Here is a 21636-nt window from a genome sequence, read left to right on the forward strand (position 1 = left end):
GAACATCCTACTCTTCTTACCCATTTGTTCTGTCTTTTCTTGTTGTTCAAAAGACTCACTAGCCTGGTAAGCATCTCTTCTATAAGGCCACTCTGAAATGAACCACTGTTCTTCAATCTTGAACATAGCCTTTGTAACAGGGCCCTCCACTGTCTTGGATTGAAGTTCCCTTGCTCGAGGGTGTACTCTAGTGCACTTTCCTGTCAATTCCCTCTTCCTCTTGTTTTTCAAATGATGTGTAGGGCAGGCTTGGTAGAAGGGCTGAAGATGCCTAGTGGTTTAGCAATAGGTTGGCCTACCCTTATCATTTTCTTTCTTTATCTTCACCCATGAATTCATTTTCAAAATCGCCACTACTACCCTTCCTTCAGTGCCTGGCAAATCTAGAAGTGTATTTGTCCTTGCTAGGTGTGCCAGCTCATCCCAGTTAACTAGATTCCGGTGGCAAGTCTGTCTTTTTATGGGCAAACACTTTTCATAAATGATTTTATATGTATGTACTGTTCCTGTTATTGTGATCATAGACATGTATTTTATATAGCAATGTCTGTAGATTGTGTGGGAATAGAGGACTTGGCTATAGCTGCTGTTACTTTTAACATCCTCTTTTGCACTAGAGCTCTTTTGTCTGATTTGCAGCACATTTCAGAACTGCTGACTCTGAATTTAAGAAGCCTCTTTTACTTAGGTGTAATGAAATTCCGAAGGTCTGTGGAAAAGCTTTGTATACTTGAGAGAATTTCTCCATATATCATAGACTTATGAGTGCATACACTATGAAACACAATTGATTAAGTCTGTGGAAGACTAATAAATCTGAATGTTTTGCAAACTACAGGAACCCAGATTTAGATGACTAGTACATTATGACTGCTTGTTTACCAAATTGGCAGCAGTTCAGGATGGTGACTCCACGGCCTGTTTTATTTTTGTTGGTGATTACAATGTTCATCACAGTAAATGGCTAAGCTCAGCTACTGCCACAGTTAACCATGGTGTTGCTGTTCTGGCTCTTTCCACTATTTTTGGTTGTGAACAGTTAATAGGTGAACCTACACACCAATCTAGCAACCACCTTGAATTGGCCTTACATTCACAGATGTTTCAAAGATTCTATCTTGTGGAGTAGGTTTGTCAGTGGGGTCACCTGATTATTATTTGATAAAGGTTAATATGGCGATGTTAGTTTCTTAAGGAAAGTATACTTGAAACCCAAGAACAATTGAGATGGTATTTACTGTGATCTTATTGAGCTCAGTGGAGCAATATTTATAGGAGTTCAAATAATAGTGAGTGTTTAAATTATAACCTTTAGACTATTATTGAGAGAGAATCCTCAGATTTCATGTCAAAGATAAGACATGGTTTAATGCTGCTTATAAGCTTCCCCAACATAAAATATAAAGGTCTCATCACTTATGGAGGTACAATTAATTGGACTTTCTGTGGTGTAATTTTACTGAGCTTAGAAGTCAAGCTCAGGATGTCTATGAGAGAGCTTAGAAGAGCTTATAGCCAAGATGTGAAGGAGATCTTGCTCTCCAATGCTGATGAAAAAAAATGGTGGCTGCCCTCCACTCTGGAGATAATTCTAACATGCCTCCCCATGTGTGAGCTGATGGAACAGCTATGTATTACTCTAACAAGGAGGCATAACTTTTATTTCAAATCTTTGTGAGCAAACATTGATGAGCCCTTGGTGTTGCTTCAGTCATGGTTTCCAAAGGCCAAGTTGTGTTCGATGGTCTTCAGGTCTAGAATAGTCAAAACTTTGCTTCTGGGTCTTGAACCAACCACCATTGCAGTCTAGGTTTCATAAAGGACTTGGTATTTGTAATGTTCTCTTGTCAATCTACTGTCTTGCACAGTGCACATGAATCGTCTAGTTTTCAGTGCAACCTTTGATCATATGAATCATGAAACACTTATCTACAGCTAAGATTACTGGGAACTTGTAGATATTTTATCAATATTTCAAATATTAATAAAATATTAGTAAAAGGGCCAGTATAGTAGCTTTAGTAATATCATTTCAATTTTCTTCAAGGTGTTCTTAGACCTTTGCTACTTATCTATACTAATGACATGTGGCAAGGTCCGGAGAACAAACTGATTGCTTGTGCCGATGTTACTCCTCTTCTAGCTGTTGCTCCTCCTTTGCGCTTTACAGAATCCTTGAACAGACCTGACATATTTGGGACATGAAGCCTAACCCTTCTAAAACTCTAAGTATAGTAGTTAGCCGATCCAAAACACTTTGGCTTTTATGTTCTGATTTACATTTAAATGGTACAGTTTTAAATTTAATTGATTCTTATAATATATTAGATATACTTTTGATAAGATATTGACTTTTGAGAAGCATCGATCTATACTTAATAGTGCTTCTGCCGTTTCTCAAAAAGTTGGTACCTTCTGGAAATGTTCTATAATGTTTTGTGAAGAATCTATTATTATAGTATCTAAGTGTTTAACACTCTTCTTCCTTTTTTGGGAGTACTATTCTCAAATGTGTTCACCGGTGCTGACTTTCACCTCAAACTCTGGATATTTATGTCATCAGTCAAGTTTACTTAGCCAACTTAATGTTGACCTGTGGCAAAGACATAAAGTGAGTTCATTTATGTTTGCTGCACAATAAGTACTACAATGACAAATATCCTTGACCCTTCTTTACCTGACCTAGATGTCTTTGTTTGCAACACAAAGCAGGCTGCTGCTGCAAACAGCATGTCATTTTCTAGCATCAGGTTTAATACTATTCAGTTTGTTAGTTTTATCTTTGCTACAACTAAAATGTGGAATAGTAGTTTATCTAGTGCAGTTGTGGATTCTTCTGATATCCAAATATTTAACCAAAGAGCAAATTTATTCCTGCTCTCTGCTGAGTCTCCTGAATACCAGGTGTATCAGTTGTATTTTGCTATTCCTTCATGTTCATTACCTGTTTACCAACTTCTCCTACAACTAAGTCTCTCTCTGCAGGCTGATTTCCCTTTGGAACCTTCTTGGATTTTTAGTCTGTTGACTCTATCCACATGGGTTTTCAGGTGAGCATTTAAAGAAAAAAAGAAAAACCAACACTCACTACACTTTCTACACAGCAATAAAGTTACTACAATACCTGTCAGCTACATCCACATGGCCAATCTCCTAAGATTATGTTTATCTTTGCTTCCTTTTCTGTCAATAAAAATGATTTTGCTAATGAGTTATTTTGCTATCTTCTGATTTTGCATGTCTAACTAACTGTTTACTTTGGTACTGTTAAGTCTACTAAAAAAAGTTATATAATATCTTACTTTTCATATGATAACTCTTCTATATCTTTCTCATAGTAAAGATTTACTGGCATGAAGCCAAAACTAGCAGTTGTTAATTCCAACAATTTCAAGGTCTTTCTTCCAATATCTCTAATATTTTCTCAGCAAATAAACATCCTTGTTCCTCTATATCTTTCTCACTTTTCTTTATACAGGCAGTCCCCAATTATTGGCGGATTTGGTTAATGGTGATCTGGTTCGAGAAAGCGCCATAAAATGGGCGATTTATGACGCTTTAACAGGCAAAGTTTCGGTTATCGGTGCCATAAGATGCCGATATTAGAATTATGACACCATAACGTACCTAACAGAGGTGCCATTAACTGGCTATCGGCACCATTAACTGAAACTTGGCGTAGGCGCAATAAATTGCTAAGTTTCAGCTAATGGCGGTTTTTGCTTATCAGTACCCCACCACGAACGGAACACCTCATTGATAAACGAGGACTGCCTGTATGCTATTGTGACACTTTTCATCTGATCCCTTTCCTTTCTTTATCAGGTTTTGATGCATTCGATAAGTTCATCAATGACTGATTCTCCAGCACCTATTAATAATTCAAAAGTTCCTGATGGTCCATTGAATTTTTAACTTTTCCTATTCCCAAGGGGTTTCCTAACCTTTTCAGAATTTATAGTCTCTGTTAGTCCCATCACTCATATCAATGTTATCTTCAGTCAGTACCTTTTCAAAACACTGCTGCCATCATTCCATTATTTGTCAATTTGAGTTTTTCTAATTTAACATTTCATGCATTTTGAAAATTTCACCTTTTTTTCCATCTCCACTGACTCACTGGTTGTCCAGTGATACAGCTTGAAGGCTCTTCTCTTTTCAATGGCATTCACGTCTGTTGTTCCCACATCATCTTTCTACAGTACATCTGCATATTTCCAAATGTCAATACATACATTACTTCAGCACATTTTGCATGCCTTCTTTTAGCAATTTCCACCAGGTATTTGATGCTATATTTTTTAACCCTTTCATATACATTTTTATTCTAACTTTTAAAGCTTTCACGTTCTATTATTTTGATCTGTGAATTTTACTGATGAATATGCTGTTGAGGGTCTACAAAGTGACAATCTACCCATGATTCATAATTCTCCTGGCAGCTTTGGGTTCCACCCTTACTCTCCCTGCCTTGAATTCTTATGTTTATTATATGGAATATTCATCATTACCTATATTTACAGGGAAATATTTTACCTCCCTCTGCATTCTTGAATGACACTGCAATAATAGTAATGTTAGGCACTGAAATGCAGTGCATGCAGTCAAGCAATTTATGGATCACATTCTGTTAAAATAATACATTTTCATGCCAAAAATCAATGATTCTACTTCAAGGCATAAAGATTTTTAGAATGAGGAACAGTACTGCAGTCTTGTAACATCACTTAATAAAGGATTTCAATTTGGTTTAAAATTATATTTAATAATAGAAATGGTCTAACTACTATCAATTTGCAGTACATTATGTAACTTGCATTTTGCCACATTCCTTACAACAGGCTTTATTACAACTACTACTGTGACACATGCAACACCAGCTGCCTTATATGCTCACAGCCCAAACCGAGATTGGGAATGTGATTCCCGTCTAGGACCAGAGGGACATGGTTGTAGAGATATAGCTCGGCAGCTAGTAGAAGATTTACCAGGGAAAAACATCAAGGTAAGGCTTCAAAGTACTTTTATAGTTAACATTAAACCTAACAAATAATTCAACAATTTTTGTTCTATAGAATGCAAGCTTATATACATACACTAAATGCTAAATATATGGTTAAACAAATATGAAGTGGAAGCTGACTAGGAAAACTTAACCAGTTACAGCAAACCTAGCGACATTAGTCCAAAATTTTAACTTTTTTATTCTTTCTGTGATCCAGAAATACGTAGGTACTTATGCAGAGGAAAGGAGAACCTTCCATACTTAATCTATACTGAAAAAAAACCTTTCAATTATTTTGTGTTTATCCATAATGAAGCCTCTAACCTCTACAGAAACTGAACAGCCATCAGGCATCAAGGAATTAGATGTCTTGTGAGTTCTCCAGCTGCCATATTTATCTGATTGGAGAGCACATTTTATTTGGTGCACAAAGTCTGATTTATATTTGCAAATTATACTTTAATGATATCCATTATAAACACTGGGTGAATGATATCAGGGTTGCAAATAGATCTGTGTTTATATCAAGCTGATATCACTTAATGAAATACTGTGATCAACATTAAGTGGAGTGAAAGTGAAGATGAAAGCCTGTGAGTAATGAGACCCTTCATTTATTATGACTTATCTGTGAGACATCTTATAACTCCACCATACACTTTATATTTGAAAAGAGTTAAAAGGTTCTAACTTTCTGATAATGTATACCTCTTCTGGACTGACCTGAAACCATGAAATAATTACCCTATGCCAGAACTATATGCTGCAGTGGTTGATCCTTCTGTACGATGGAAAAATTAAGATGAAGATCCAAAATTCTTCATTCAATTGAGAACTAGACAAGCTATCTTACAGCACAAAGAAAGGCATTCTCTCCACATTTTCAATAATATCTATTACAGAACTGTGAAAAAGATATCAAGGCATCTTCTTAACTCCAGAACTGGGTTTTCACAATAATATTTTAAAAAGGAATGCAAAAGCAACCGTTTATCATCCCTTCATATAAGATACTTAAGCTAACTACAAGTAATTTGCCTTGCCAGCAGTAAACCCATAAATGGGATGCTTGAAGTGGTGGTTTCTTTGATGATGCTAAATATGAAGATTCATATGGCTCCCATACAAAACTCACCAGTACCACAGTGAAGTCCTACTTGAAAGATGTTACATCTGCCTATCAAACACCTACATAGCAAAGTTCCATTAGGAATCTTCAGATCAGAGGAATTCACTAAGTACATAATAATCCTTATGTTCATAATACCATATTAATCTATACCAGGAATGAAAAGAGTGTTTGAAAGTTAATCTGCAAACATGTGAAGTGAGTCCAAAGCAAGAGCTTGAGCCATGTTAATTTCATTGGTAAGACTTGCAGATACATATATATAAAAAATTACAAGAATTTTCAGTAAAATTTCAATAGGCCCACATAAAAAAACTCACCTTTTTCAATAATCCAATTTTGGTATATACTATGAAAGAAAGATTTTGCCAAGGAACAGTAGAATTTAACCTGCCATTGACTATGTACTAAACGGTGACATGACAATAAAGACATAAGGTTCAAGGTTGCCGTCCAGGAAAGAAACCTTTCTCCATGCTTAAACCAAAGCAAGCATGGAAAATAATGAAGCCCAGACTACCTGTTGTGCCAAACAGCAGGCAAGCGTAAGCTTAGAACCCAAAAATCTCACAACTTCCTTGCCATACGGGTGACTAGGGACCAACGTTCTAATTACATATCTGTCTCCAATCGCAGAGCTGGTGTCAAAAGGTATCTAGACATCAGCTCTAAAGTGAGACTCACCACTCTGCGCAAATGCCAAGGTGTGAATCCTACCTATCATTGGATGCATTTCACCATAAAAGCATCCCTGGGGGAAAACCTAGTGGGACTCCCATGTGCAGTTCCTGTCGTCCTGCCATAGTCTCAGTCCCCCGAAGACACAACCTCTAAAGAATCTAAGTCAGGAGAGGAGGCAAAGTTGCCGTCAGAACTGGCCTCTACAAAGACAACAGGGGAACAAAAGAATAGTGACAACACCAAACGAGTTATCCCTGATACAACAGGAACTTGTGCACAGCCTCCCTCAGTTTGCTGAAGCAAGAATCCTAAGAAAAGACTTGCTGCTGCCTGGGTTCACTCTCTGATTAGGAAAGAGGGTAAAAATCTTGAAGTTCATCAACACTCAACTCAAGAGAGAAGGTTATCCTAAGGCCGAAACTGCAACAAGTTTGCCAGGACATCCAGTATACCTCTCACAAAAGAGAGAAAGGACACTAATGTAGACTTTTTGTTGGACCTTGCAGACAGGTGACTGAAAGTCCCAATGAAAGACTCTTTCTGAGATGACTAATAGGTGTATTTTCAAAATACTCATAACTTTAGTATGTACCTCTAAAAAGGAGAAGTCACTCCCCCTTGACTTCTAATGCCAATCCTCAGCATTACTCACCCCATACCAAGGGTGAGATCCCATTGTGAGCCACAAATAAGGAGAGGAAATGAACCGGAGGAAGGTACGAGTTGTTGGGAATCAAAAGACTCTCTTACAAATGGCAGTCACAGGGAAAGAATGCCACCCTTGCATTACACCATTTCTTCACCTTGCCACCTTATTCAGAACAGAAGAGTGATTAAAGGTGAGACAAAACTCCCAACCTGAGAAGTAGTCTGGGAAACTCCTTAAGAAAAAAAGAAGTTGAATCTCCACTGTCCCAAAGAAGAGACAGCCTGCTGAACATGAAAGTTCAACTGCAGTTCCTCATTGGCCCGGGAACCTATAGGAAACTGCCTGGTAAAGATGGATTCTCTTAGTCAACTGTTCCAACATTGCTGCTGCCTCACTTCACCCCAAAAGGATTGTAGTAGACCCACACAGACCAGACCAATCCTCAGTGCCAAAATTTTGCCCAAGGATTCAGCCACAATACTGTATCTCGTCCTTCTACCCACAAAATATAGCTCACATGAAGTTGTCTGGTGGGCTTGGCAGTCAACAAAGACTACCCCCAGACAAAAGTGTTTTCAATATAGCCTCCTTCTTTAGGTCATCCATTGCCTTTGAATGTGACGCAGAAAGATAGAAAGACTTAATTTTATTTGTGGTATTGGTTTGGCACTGACTGAGATAAACAGCTCTCCTTTCGATGAGTTGTGGGAGGGGGGGGGGGGGGGGGGGTGGAGGAGGAGGAGGAGGAGACAGGTAAAAAGTCACTATGCTAGACTGGTCCAAAACTTATTCCTTGTACAGATACAGGTGAAATCAAATGGCTAAAAACACCGCTAGTAAGTCTTGACGAAGGCAACTAGGCTATAACCTACATTATCTCTGGCAGGGAAAAAGCTGCAGAAAATGCCAGTGCTTCCCAAGGCCATCCAGGTTGTGACAGGGCTTGATGACCCCTAGAATGACAGGACCACCCGGGCCCCATCGCTGCCCTGGACCCCTGTAACCCAAGGATCCTGTACCAGTAGTAGAGGTACCCTGATTGGCCTACACAGCCTGGCAAGCTAGGCTAGACTGGGCCCCCTGTCAGGGAACTCAAGGTAGAGGTTGCATCTGTGCACAGCGCATGGGTAGCAGCAGTGGGGTCCTGGACCAACCATCCATAAGCCTTAACTGAGCCAGTCAGCAAGGGTAGCAGTTGCACCTGTGCATAGAACATGGGTAGCATCAAGGAGTCCATGAACATTGGCATGAGAGCCTTGATTGGACTGGTACCCTAGGGACTGGAACAGCCCCAGGTACTGGCCAGCTCCTGGGACCTGCAACAAACTGTTCCACAGCATGAGCCAATCAGTCCTCTTCCTCAGGAAAGGACCTAATGCTGGAAGCCAATCAAGACTTTCTGCAGAGAAAGCCAGATACACTAGCCGCCTTCCTCCTTCACTTGAATGTATTGAAGGAGAAAGATCATAGGCAATGGAAAACTCCACAATACCCATAACTAATCATCACACTGATCTGAAGACCACAGCCATTGATACTGCTTGAGCCGCATGGCCAGGTCATGCTAACCCCTCTCCTGAGGAGCCAAAGACAGAAGGATCAAAGTATTACCAATTCATCATGGCTGTCCGACCAAAGGAGGGCTGGCAACACCGGCTAATTGCTCCCCAAAAGCTCAATTCAAGACTGAGAACTCAGGAACCAATTAAGTAGAGATAACAGGCCACACAAACCCTTTCTTGAATGATTAATGAGGAAGAGTCAAAGTGTTTCCCTTTCACCCCAGTCGCCCAACCAAGGAAAGACAGGAAGAATACCCCTGGACCATCAGCAAACCTAACCCATCCTGTAGGTCAGGTAATGAAAGCCAATGGTCAGTGCAAATGAGCCATGCAAGCCCCTCTCTGTGTCATCCTGAAGGATTGTGGTGAGAAGGGTTGAAGTAATTACCTGTTACTTTGGTTATCTCACCATAAAAAGCAAGGACACTCCAAACTCGTTGCCACCCGTAAACTTGGTCCACAGGCTGGGAAAATGAGTGAATGAGCCACATCAAGGATTGAAGCACTACTTCCCTCAGAGAGAGAGAATTCAACTAAGCCAGCTTGAACTTAGAGATGAGACAAAGAGAACCTTGAGTTTAAGGGAAAGACACTCAGTACCTGACCTGCTTAGGATATCAATAGCGACAGTGATCAAGACACCCTGCCCTACCCCAAAGGGAAAGGAGGACAGAAAGAATCTTAAGAAGCCTTCTAAAATGGAGCAGATCCTGCCCCTGCCCCCCTCCAAACTCTACACTTGCATCCAAGTCAGAGTGAAGGTGAGGTTCTAAAGAACGACACTGAAGATGAAGGGAAGTTGAACGCCTCTACCTCCGTCCACCACTGTCAAAACTCGCCTTGGCTTCAGTAACCAAGAATCAGAAAGGCTATGTCACAGAAATCAGAGGAAAAAGCTACATAACCTATATCCAAAGAATACAAAGGAAGACTGTGATAGCAGGATCACCTTAAATAAATAAGGTATAGTATTCATATTGGTGAGGAAAAAACAAACCGACAGGTGGGCAGGGCTTCCCCCTGCCTGTCGGTAGATGACTACCTTGTCAATAAGTTTGAATGGCTGCTGCAGCGGTATTCACAAGCTGAATTACTATAATAAAGAAATAACTTTAAGTTTGTACTTGAACGAACAAAGAATTGCTTTGTCCTGTTGGGTCCTTTTTTTGACAAAGGGAATTGTTTATACACTAACACAAGCCATCCTTTTTAGATGACCTGGTTGAAAAATAGCAAATTTTTAAAGTAATTTGTATTTTCCTAATATACATAAATGAAGTTCTTTACATAAGGATTTAACTCGCAAATGCCAACTGGAATGGCTGTTTAATTTTCAGACAAGGTTGTACACTTACCCAACGGTGGGGGGAGTGTGGGCAAATCTCTGAACCAACTGGTTGGTTCTACACACCTGGGAATACCTTCCTGGTATGGAAGAGCTGATGAAGGAATCCCACACCTCTAGCTTGTTGGACATATGGGATGTTGCAACTGCTAGACTTCTGGGCATAAAGTAATGAATTTGCTTCATTACCTTGATGAAGACTTGGAGGAACCAAAAAGTGCCAGAGACAATAAAATTTTTAACTAAACCATGGGTTTATTTCATTATCTATCCCTCTCTCCCTTGTCTAGAGAGAGTGGAGGGGCCATGCATCCAACCAATCTACAAAAATATGAAGGACAGGGTACCCTGGTCATGTACTCACCTGTAAGGCTCACCAGCACGTGACAGGTTGTTACCTACCTCTCTTCCCTCTAAGAAAGGATGGTAAAAGAGAAAAGCAAGGATACCAGCCACTCATACACATTCCCTCTCACCTATTGAACACCTTAGACGAGGTGCTACCTATCCCCTTAGGGAAGCCAAATAAGCAGCACAATTTGTTGAGCAGCCATCACAGGACTCAAAGGCTTGTGGGCATGGGCAATATCCTGAAGGTAAAATGAAGCAAATGAGGTCTAGCATGACCACAAACCTGCTTGTAGTATACCTGCTTAACCAGCAGGTTCTTCCAAAATGAAAGGGACAGAGTGATGCCTCTAACTTAATGAGCTCTCACCTGGTCTGAACTCCTGTATGCCTCGTCAAACGAAGAGTAAGCTTGTTTGATTGTCTCACAACGCCAGAAGGATAGTGTCATTGGGCACCTATTTCTTGGTCAAGCTGGTACTAATGAAGAGGCCCTGACACTCAGGCCTGAGGTGCTGAGTTTTCTGAGGTGGTACTGCAGCACCCTAACTGGACAAAGTGGCATCTCATCCTGATTAATACTTAAAAAGTCCTCTAGCGAGGGGATCAACAATGACTCGAATCTGGCATAAGGGATCGATGGATTCTGAGTCTTCACTTTGAATTCCAGTAAAAACTCCCCATTCCCTAGCGAGCTCACCTACCTCTTTGGTGGCGCCAGGGTAAGCAAGAAAACAGTTTTCAGAGTCATATCCCTGTCTGACGACCCTCCCAATGGCTTGTATGGCTCCTCAAAATGAGAGTCACATCCCACTCTGGGGTATGAGTTCCCTGGGTGGGCATGACTGTTCGAAGCTTCTCAAGAGCATAGAGATCTCCCACGAAGACAAGAGATCTACTTCCTTCAACTAAAGGATCTGGCCAAGAACAGAGAGAATCTTCCCTTGGCAAAGTAGACGAGAAACTCTGCTTGCTGAAAAGATGCTCTGACTGGAGGTATACCCCATCGACAACACCAACCACAGAAGATGGCCCATTTCCATGGTACACAGGAAATGAGATGAGGACTTCCACAAGTATCCAGACATCTCCTTACCTGCGCATCAAAAAAAACCTCTTGCTCACTGGAGACATTGGATAGTCTCCAGACATGAAGTACCAGTGCTTCCAATGCCTAGTGATACTCTCTTGATATGCGGCTGGCACAGATGGTTGTGCCAAGGGGGAATCTATCTTGGGACCTCAGATAACAGAGCCAGCAGGTCCAAGAACCACTCAGTGTGTGGCCACTTGGGAGCCACCAAAGTCAATCTAAAACTTAGGGTAATCAAAACCCTATTGATCACTCAACGAATCAGACAAAATGGAGGGAAGGTGTAAGCCTCTGAGTTGTCACAAAGGTGATGGAAAAATGTCCTCCATCACAACCCACAGGTCCAGCACAATCAAGCAGAACACCAGTAACTTCCTGTTGTACTGGGTATTGAACAGTCTATGTTTGGGACGCCCCATAACTCAAAGAGTCTCTCTGCAATGTCTTGTACAGGGACCACTCTTGTCACTATCACCTGACTAGCGACCGAGTTGTCTGCAACCACATTCCGAGGCTCCAGATTGTACCTGGCTGACAGCCCCACTGAGTGTGCTACTGCCCACTCATGCACTAGCACCGACAACCTGAACAGCTGGAAGGACACCAGTTCCCCCTGCTTGTTGACATAAGCCACTAATAAAGTGTTGTTGCTCATCAACATCATGGAGTGCACCATCAATCGGTCCTAAAAATCTCATAGAGCTAAAAAAAGCTGCCTTGAATTCCAGGATACTGATGTGGTGTCTGTCGATCTCATCCCACATGAATGAAACCAACAACTCTTCCAGGTGTGAACCCCATCCCTTGGTCAAAACATCCGACAGCAGAAGCATCTTGGGAGGGGAAGTGCCCAACAGAGCCCTAAATCTCTTCTCCCTTTCTCTGACAGAGGAATAGGAGAAAAAGGAGGGTCTCTAACCGGAGCCCAAAACTTCATCCTCCACTGAAGGGATTGGAGGTGAAGCCACCCACCCATAAGGGACCAGCTTCTCCAATGACAACAAGTAACCCAGAATGTCCTGCCACTAATGAGCAGGTTGTTTCTGGCCAGATGAGAACTTCTGTGCTGGCTCTCTGAACCTGCTGATATGAGATCCAAAGGAAAGAACTTCCCAGCTGCCTTGTCTATCAGCATGTCCATATACTTTATACTCTGCTTGAGTGTGAGATTTGACTTCTCAAAGTTGATTACTACACCCACATCATGATCGAACTTGAGAAGACCATCTGCCCTGGAGCAACTACAATGAACTTGCCGGGACTAGCCAGTTGTCCAGGTACCTCATCAGACGTATCCCATGTGATTGAGCCCAAGCTAAGATCAATGTGAATGCTGAGTGAACACTACAGGAGCAGTTGAGAGCCCGAAACAAAGTGTTCTGTACTGGAACATAGTTTCCCCAAAGATAAAGCATAGGTATTTGCAGAAGGACTGATGGATGGGTAACTGAAAATAACAATCCTTCAAAAGCCACCAAAAGCTTCAATTCACCCCCTCTGCATTAACCTCTTCCCAAAGGGCGAGATCCTGTGGCAAGGGTGAGGGGTGGCAAAGATTCGAAGGGTAGTGGATATCCTACCCGAAGGACATCCACTACCCAGGTCTCTACTCCATGTCACTGACAAGTTGCCCAGTGGCTTGACAGGCCAACCCACACCATTGGCAGCAAGCAAGGAGGAACGCTGCCCCTAGCGTCCACCAACCTTCTTCCCTACGAGGGTAGAAGAACCTAGGTACTTCTACAAGGGGCTGAGGAAGTATGAGACTTTCTCTGACCCAAAGAGGAAAGGCCAGCCTGACAAGAGGGTCAGTCACAGTGCCAAGTGAAGACTCAGAGGTCTTAGCCACTGTCTGGTAGGCAAGCTTGTCGTTGTTAACCCAAAGCCTGACCGCTGTGGCCTCCACCTCACCTCTAGCAAAGAGGGACCGACTCAGGACCAACAGACCTATACTCAGTTTTTAACCATCTGTCCAACCGCCTGTGGTGCTTGCGCATGGTAACACTGCGTCCCGGGCTTTAAGTATTTATACTATGTATAAGTTTTAGGTAAATAAAAGGATATCTGGGTGTACATTTGCAACTGAAAAGTGTTTTAATCAAATATTAACGGTGTAATTCACATACAGTAAATTATTAGAATACTTTTTAGTTCCAAATGTACACCCAGATATCCTTTTATTTACCTAAAACTTACACATAGCGTAACTATTTAAAGCCTGGGATGCAGTGTTACCGTGCACGAGCACCACAGGCCGGGGGCCAGATGGAAAAAACCGTGTATAGTGATCATCCTCCTCAAGTGTACAGGTGCCTAAGGAAGATGCATTCTTGGCCACTGACAGGGACCAAAGATTGATCAACGAGACTGTCAAGAATGTTGCCGTGGTAGTTGATTCTAGTGCCGCTGCCTCAGCCTGCAAGAGGGAAATTCCCTCTGCTTAGGCGCTCTAGCAATAGACCAGGATGCAGATGAGTCAAGTCTGAATAAACCTGCATGGTCAAAAATGGGCTCTCCGAGGGAAAATATTTCTGGCAAGCCAGAGACAATGAAATGTCTTGCATGAATGGCTGGACAGGAGAGAATTTGCTTGTCCAGAAAGAAGAGAATTTCATCTACTCCAAAACCCCACCAACAAGCCTAGACCATGGCAGACAGTCAAAACTGTGAGTTCCTTCTGGGTCCTCAGAAAGACTCAGTGGCAGAAGAACAGTCTGCAGGAAAAGCCAAGGTCTCTTCCTTGAGATCATTAAAATTACATATTCTAATGATCTCTACAGGTCACGGTCCTCCTGAGCTGTTCCCTCAACAAGAGAGGGTCACTCACCAGAGCCCCCTAGTGACCTACAGACCACTCAAGCATAATCCTGTCCAGTTGGAGGACCAAACCAGGAACCTACGTCTAGGCAGATGTGCTGGGATGGAAGCATGAAACCTGAGTTCCAAAACTGTCTAGCTTCCAGCTTCCCAGAAAACTCCGAGGAGGTGGAAAGAACAAGTTAGGGTTCATGAGTACTTTTGCCCAGCCTGTCGAAAGACTGAGGTATTGACAGAAGAGCGATGCTGTGGGCTGTTGTCAACCCATAGTAACAATGTCATCAAGGGTCCGGGAGAGTGGTCTCTCTCAAACTAATGTGGGCGTGGGCTCTCTCACAAGTGTGCTCCAGTCTTCTTAGAAGCCGGAGCTTCTACAGATTGAGAAGACCGAGTGGAGGTCCTCATACCTGGCCTGGGTGACTGGGCCAGTTGGGCCAGGCCACTATCCTAGGACCCCTGAGCTGCTCTCTCTAAAAAGTGGGATGGGAGGGGGTTTAGGAATCACCTGCATGCTCTTTGCTCACTTTCTTTCAATGGGTCATGCTGGCAGCCAGGCCCAGGCCCATAGACCAAGGACCCTTTCTGGCTCAGGGAGGTGAGCTACCAGAGCCATTACTAGTACACCATTCAGAGGATCTCAGGTAGCAGTTGTACCCATGTGCTTAGCAACAGGAGCAGCGGTACTCAAAGTCCTAATAGCAAGAGACCATTTGACGACAAAGACAAAGATGACAATAACGACGTCCTTCTCTTCTTGGACTTGCTGAGTGCAGCCTTCAACAACAGTGTCTGGAGGAGGACATCACCCATAGATGACATAAGTGGCAGCATCTGGAGACACATCACTAATGCTGCATGCAGGGTCACCAAGGAAGTAGGGGCAGTCCAAGAGACAGTGGATATCGTCACAGTTAATGCAATTACTGGAAAGCCCTACATAGCCTTCAAGTAATCAATCAGTCGAGACACACTGCTCCCACAAGAGGCCTAGGGAGTTCCCTTGACCTCCACCCATAGAACATGCTTCCACCAGAGGACAACTCCTCCTTTAAATGAAGAGAGATTCCCTGAGAGGAATTGGGCTGGTCATCTTCAACGCCCCACCTTGGTGGCTCTCTATTGAAGCAACGGTAAGAGTCGGCAAAGGGAAACCACTCCCTTGGGAGTGGTAACAATGGGCAGAAATTTGGCAGGAGGCAGAAAGGAACTGGAGAGAACCTTCAGTTTCATCAGTGGAATATTGCACCCTGATGACACAAGGGAAATCTTTCTCTCTCTCTCTCTTCTTTTGCCCTGCAAACTTCACTCACTTAAATGGCCTAACTCGGACCTCTTAGCATGGGCTGATCTGGTTACACTCATGTTTACAGCATGACACACAATGAGTGAGGGGTTAACCTCAATAGAGGAAAGAAACAGGTTACACAGGCCATCCTTCCCTGGATAGTGCCTAAATACCTGTGGTTTCCTCTCAAAAGAAGGCTTATGTGACTGAGGGGTTTGCATGGTAAATCAAACAACAATCACACAAAATATATTTCAAGCAAAAGTGTCATAAACAGTAAGTAAATGAATGGCAGTCAGGCAAAAGGTGGGCAGGGCTTCCCTCTATCAATAGGTAGTGAATAATAGCCTTGTCTGAAAGTTAAATGGCAGTTTCAGCTTGCGTTCACAAGCTAAATCTCTATGTAAAGAATGAAGGTTTGCATTTGTTTACAAAGAGACAAACAATGGTTCTGAAACTTTGAAAATGAACAGAAGATGAGTCTTAAAAAAAAAAGAGCAAAATCCTAAGGTCATGAAATGGAGAGAGATAAAGGAGACTACTATTTTGAGCACCACCCTCTATAATACAATAGCGAATTGTCTCAAAATGAGGGAAAAAAAGACATAAACCAAAGGCTGTAACTGACTACAACTGATGTACACTAATCAGATCCATTTCACATTATACAACTGAATGAAATATTTTTATAAAGTTTGGTTTTTAAACACGTTAGATATGACAGTGCTAAATGTTTTCATTGCTTACAATGAACATTGGGGAATATAAAGGGGTAGATATTAACATTGACCCTCATGAAAGTATTGTAGGTAAGGATGCCACTAATTTACCAATTCCAAGTATGTACAAATTGGAAAAGACCTCATCTTATGGCATGTTCTTACAGGATACTTGGCCAGCATTTTCCTAATTATTCTCTCTTCACTCAAAACTTCAAAACTGAGAAGGGCCTATCAAAATTTCCTCGATACCAAAAACCAAATAAGGTAACCTCATATTGCTACCTTGAACACATTTCTGGATTGTGCGTTGCACCTTTCTGTTGAGACTGGGATAAAAAAGAATAAGGAGAAACCCATACTACTATCCATTAATTCTGTATGAGAACACTATACAACTACTATCCGACTTACAACCTGCTCGACATACGACCACTCGTACTTACAACCTTACTTCAGACAGTTGACCATTGAGTTACTTGGCACTGCGCCATCTCATGAGAACTCTCATCACTCAGGCATGAGAACTCTCATCACTCAGGCAGCATCAGTTTGAGTTACCCTGCCCTATCTGCAGCATCAGTTGGTATTAACTGTACTGTAGACTGAATTGCAAACCAATTTATGTAAGAATCAACTTCTGACATGCATGCAAGAACCTAACCCCATTGTAACTCAATGCCTGATTGTACGTAATATATACTTTTACATAAATGATTAAAATGTATTAGTAGAAGTACATTATGGTAAAAAGATTGAAATAATGATTGTACATTACATTACAGTACTAAGTAGGCACTTTTATATAGCAAAGGTTTGATAGTATACCCTACCCAGTATGTTGGCCACTTTCTAAGGTTTGACTTACATCCATTCTGACTTACAACCAGTGGGTCGGAACCAAACTTGGTTGTAAGTAGGATGGTACCTGTAGTAATAAAGTTATTTGTGCTTTTCTGTTATTGTTAAACTAACTCTTGTAATGGTGTCATTAACCCTTAAACGCTGAAGCGGTAAAAAAAAAATGTCTCCCGTGTGCCGGAGACGTTTCAGAGTGAGCGCGGAATCGGAAAAAATATTTTTTTCAAAAAATCACAGCGCGCTTAGTTTTGAAGATTATAAGTTCATTTTTGGCTCCTTTTATTATCATTGCCTGAAGTTTAGTATGCAACCATCAGAAATGAAAACAATTATCATTATCAAATATAAATAATGCGATATATGATAGCGCAAAAACGAAATTTCATATATAATTGTATTCAAATCGTGCTGTGCGCAAAACGGTTAAAGGTAACAAGTTACTTTTTTTTCGTTGTAATGTACACTAAATTGCAATCATTTTGGTATATTACACATTGTAAAACGATAAAAGCAACACAGAGAAAATATTATCACAAAAAAATGCATGAATTCGTAACGCGCGGACGTAAACAAATATTTTTTTCAAAAATTCACCATAAACCTAAATATTGTCCTAGAGACTTCCAATTTCTTTCAAAATGAAGACAAATGATTGAATAATACTATACTATAAGAATATTAGCTTACAAATGCAGTTTTCGACCATATCTGACGAGTTAAAGTTGACCGAATGTCGAATTTTTTTATATATATATTTTTATATGCAATTATTTCGGAAATAAGAAAAGCTACAACTTTCAAATATTTTTCGTTTTATTCTACATGAAATTGCGCAAATTTTCATATATAAAACTCTATGAAATGCCTAATATGAAACGGAGCAAATATTCCGAGAATGGGACTTACGCATTTCGGAGATTTGTGGCGGAGAATCCGCGCGCGGAGGGAAGGAAAGTTTTTTTTTTTAAATTCACCATAAATTTAAATATTGTGCTAGAGACTTCGAATTTGTTTCACGATGAAGATAAATGACTGAATATTACTAGACTGTAAGAGTTTTATCTTACAATTGCGTTTTTTGACCATTTCGGTAGAGTCAAATTTGACCGAACGTGGTTTTTTTTCTATTTATCGTGATTTATATGCAAATATTTCAAAAATGAGAAAAGCTACAACCTTCAACTATTTTTTGTTGTATTATACATGAAATTGTGCACATTTTCATATATAAAACTTTATGTAACGGCTAATTTAAAATGGTGCAAACATTACCACAATCGCACGTATGATTTTTTCGGAAGAGTTACCGCGCGGATGTAAAGAAAATGTTATTTTTTTCATAAATTCACCATAAATCGAAATATTGTGCTAGAGACTTCCAATTTGTTGCAAAATGATGGTAAATGCTTGAATATTACTAGAATATAAGCGTTTTAGCTTACAATTGCGTTTTCGACCATTTTGGTAGAGTCAAAGTTGACCGAAGGTTGAAAATTTGTCACTTATCATTTTTTATATGAAAATATTTCAAAATTGATAAAAGCTACAACCATGGGTTGATTTTAGTTGTATTGCGCATGAAATTGCGCACATTTTCATATATAAAACTTTATGTAACGGCTGATTTAAAATGGTGCAAACATTACCACAATCGCATGTATGATTTTTTTCGGAAGAGTTACCGCGCGGACGTAAGGAAAAAGTTTTTTCATAAATTCACCATAAATCAAAATATTGTGCTAGAGACTTCCAATTAGTTGCAAAATTAAAGTAAATGATTGAATATTACTAAAATATAAGAGATTTAGCTTACAATTGCGTTTTTCGACCATTTCGGTAGAGTCAAAGTTGATCAAAGGTTGAAATTTTGGCACTTATCGTTATTTATATGAAAATATCTCAAAACTGATAAAAGCTACAATCATGAGTATTTTTTTGTTGTATTCTACATAAAAATGCGCACATTTTCATATATAATACTTCATGTAACGGCTAATTTAAAATGGTAAAATAATTATGTCAAAGTGACGAAATAATTTCCGAGATGTGTCACAGATACTTTTTAGTGCGGCAAGAAAGAAATTCGCGCTTGCGCGCCTGCGTAACGATTGTAAACAAAACAACACCTTGATCCGTGAACTCCCAGTATCCCCCAAGGCGCGTGATTCAAAATTTTTCGGCTGGTAGGCCTAAAAGTATTTTTCCGCGAATTTTTAAAAAAACTTTTGTATGTCGACGTAAAATACGTCCAGTCGGCACCCGAGAGACAAAAAATGTCGACGTAAAATACGTCCAGTCGGCGTTTAATGTTTTTTTTTATTATTAGCATAAATTTAATAGCTTCTTGAAATGGCATTCTTATTATAAGAGATTCTCATCAGGTTCATTAGTTTAACGAGACCACTGAGTAATTTCATTTCCTACATGGCCTTATTTTGATATAATCTCTATTTCATGCACTTTAATTACTTCATATTTTCCTAGGGAGTGACACATGCTCAATGAAAATCTAACAATTTTATTTCATGATGCTAATATTTTCTAGATAAACTCAGCACATATATTAACAGAGCCAGAATTTGCAGATGAAGTCATGATTTTAATTTAACAGTATTTCCTGCAGATACACGTGTTTCATTTTCTGCACTATTACAGAGAATTATTTAAAACACCCTCCAATATTTACAGGTTATAATGGGTGGTGGACGGCTACCAATGGGAGCTGTTTCAGGTATTAAAGATCCACAGACATGCACAAGAAAAGATAGCCGCAACCTGGCAAAGGAATGGATTTCAAGCAAAATAGTTCATGGGCGGAAGGTCAGCTATGTACAAAATGAACAAGAGCTCCTAAGTGTTGATGCAACAAAAACTGATTACTTACTAGGTAAGTACGGATAGCTAGATATATCTTGTTGACTTCTTCACATTAAACTATATTTAATAACATACTGTACTTCAAACTAGCAGTGTACTTTTGGAGATGAATAAACTTGTTGATTTTCTGCACTAAAATTGCAATTACATACTTGAAAATAGCACATTATTTCTTCAAGAACTTTTAGTTTTAGAGTATCACACACTGCTGCAGCTGAGAATTTTATACCTTTCCTTTCTTTTGTATGGAATCTCCTCTACTAAACTTCCTGCTAACAAAGACTAATACAAGAATATACAATAAAATACCAAATAAAGAGCATACTGAAATACAAAACATTAATAATATATGTTAGCATCATTACAACCTTTTATCATTAAAATCTATTGACACATGTAAACAAAATATTCATGTAAATGTAAGGAAAATAATAATGAGAACTTCCTCACCCCTCCATAAAACATTTTACTGATTTCTCCACTTGACCTATTTCCTGTTGTATTCATCTGCATCTATTTCCACTGAATGCAGCAAACATACTTTTAATTTTTTTTTTTTTTCCTTTGCCACTCATTTTTCTATCCCATCATCCATTTCTTATCCATATGTGCCTATACCCAAAAAACCACTATGATAATCCAGTGACCCCATTCTTAAAACATCCCAACTTTTTCTGCATCATTTTCTAACCACCTTCTCATACACTTCTCTTTATTAGTATTTGTTATCAGACTCACCATGCTCGTTTCTTGGTCATTGTGATGACCCATTTTATCTTTAAATAGACACCCCCCGGATTGTTGGAAGTTTCTAAGCAATGGCTTTTGGAAAAAGTTGTCTTGACTATGTCCTCACTGCATGCCACAAGAGATTACATGCTACTGGTATTTGACATTCATTGGTCTTCATTAATCTGAATATCAATCATATATAATGGTATTCAACTTTCCTGATTATGTGAACAGTTGTGCCAGGGTCATGTTGCATTCTGGCATTGATTGCTGGTCCCTCATTTAAAAACTGCTGAAACCCATTGTTGATTAACTCATCGCAGGATCATGGGTGCACCTCAGAAATACAGTATATTCCAGAATTCTAGACTTTTCCTCTTCCACTGATATTATCTTTATCTATTCTTTCAATACCAACACACAATGATCAAACATTTGCTGAGCCCTTGCCTGGTCCATTAGAGATAATTTTTAATTGTTAGCTTAGAATTATCTTGAAAATCATGTTTCCACACTGCGACTACTGTTCAACT

At 40.1% G+C, this 21636-nt stretch overlaps 2 protein-coding genes across 2 annotated transcripts in view; one reads left to right on the forward strand and one right to left on the reverse strand.

The window, feature by feature from the left end:
- The window catches only part of LOC135208074 (DNA-binding protein SMUBP-2-like), a gene marked incomplete in the record, with an annotated part of 738222 nt that overhangs the window by 303807 nt on the left and 412779 nt on the right, over window positions 1-21636 (reverse strand).
- Window positions 1-21636, forward strand: part of LOC135208010 (alkaline phosphatase-like) — a 194087-nt gene that overhangs the window by 104135 nt on the left and 68316 nt on the right. Inside the window, exons 6-7 of the mRNA XM_064240104.1 lie at window positions 4842-5005; window positions 20183-20381. Coding sequence (XP_064096174.1) covers window positions 4842-5005; window positions 20183-20381 — 363 coding nt within the window. The remainder of the gene's footprint in view (window positions 1-4841; window positions 5006-20182; window positions 20382-21636) is intronic.

The sequence above is a fragment of the Macrobrachium nipponense genome, chromosome 34 (assembly GCF_015104395.2).
Source record: "Macrobrachium nipponense isolate FS-2020 chromosome 34, ASM1510439v2, whole genome shotgun sequence".
NCBI lineage: Eukaryota > Metazoa > Arthropoda > Malacostraca > Decapoda > Palaemonidae > Macrobrachium > Macrobrachium nipponense.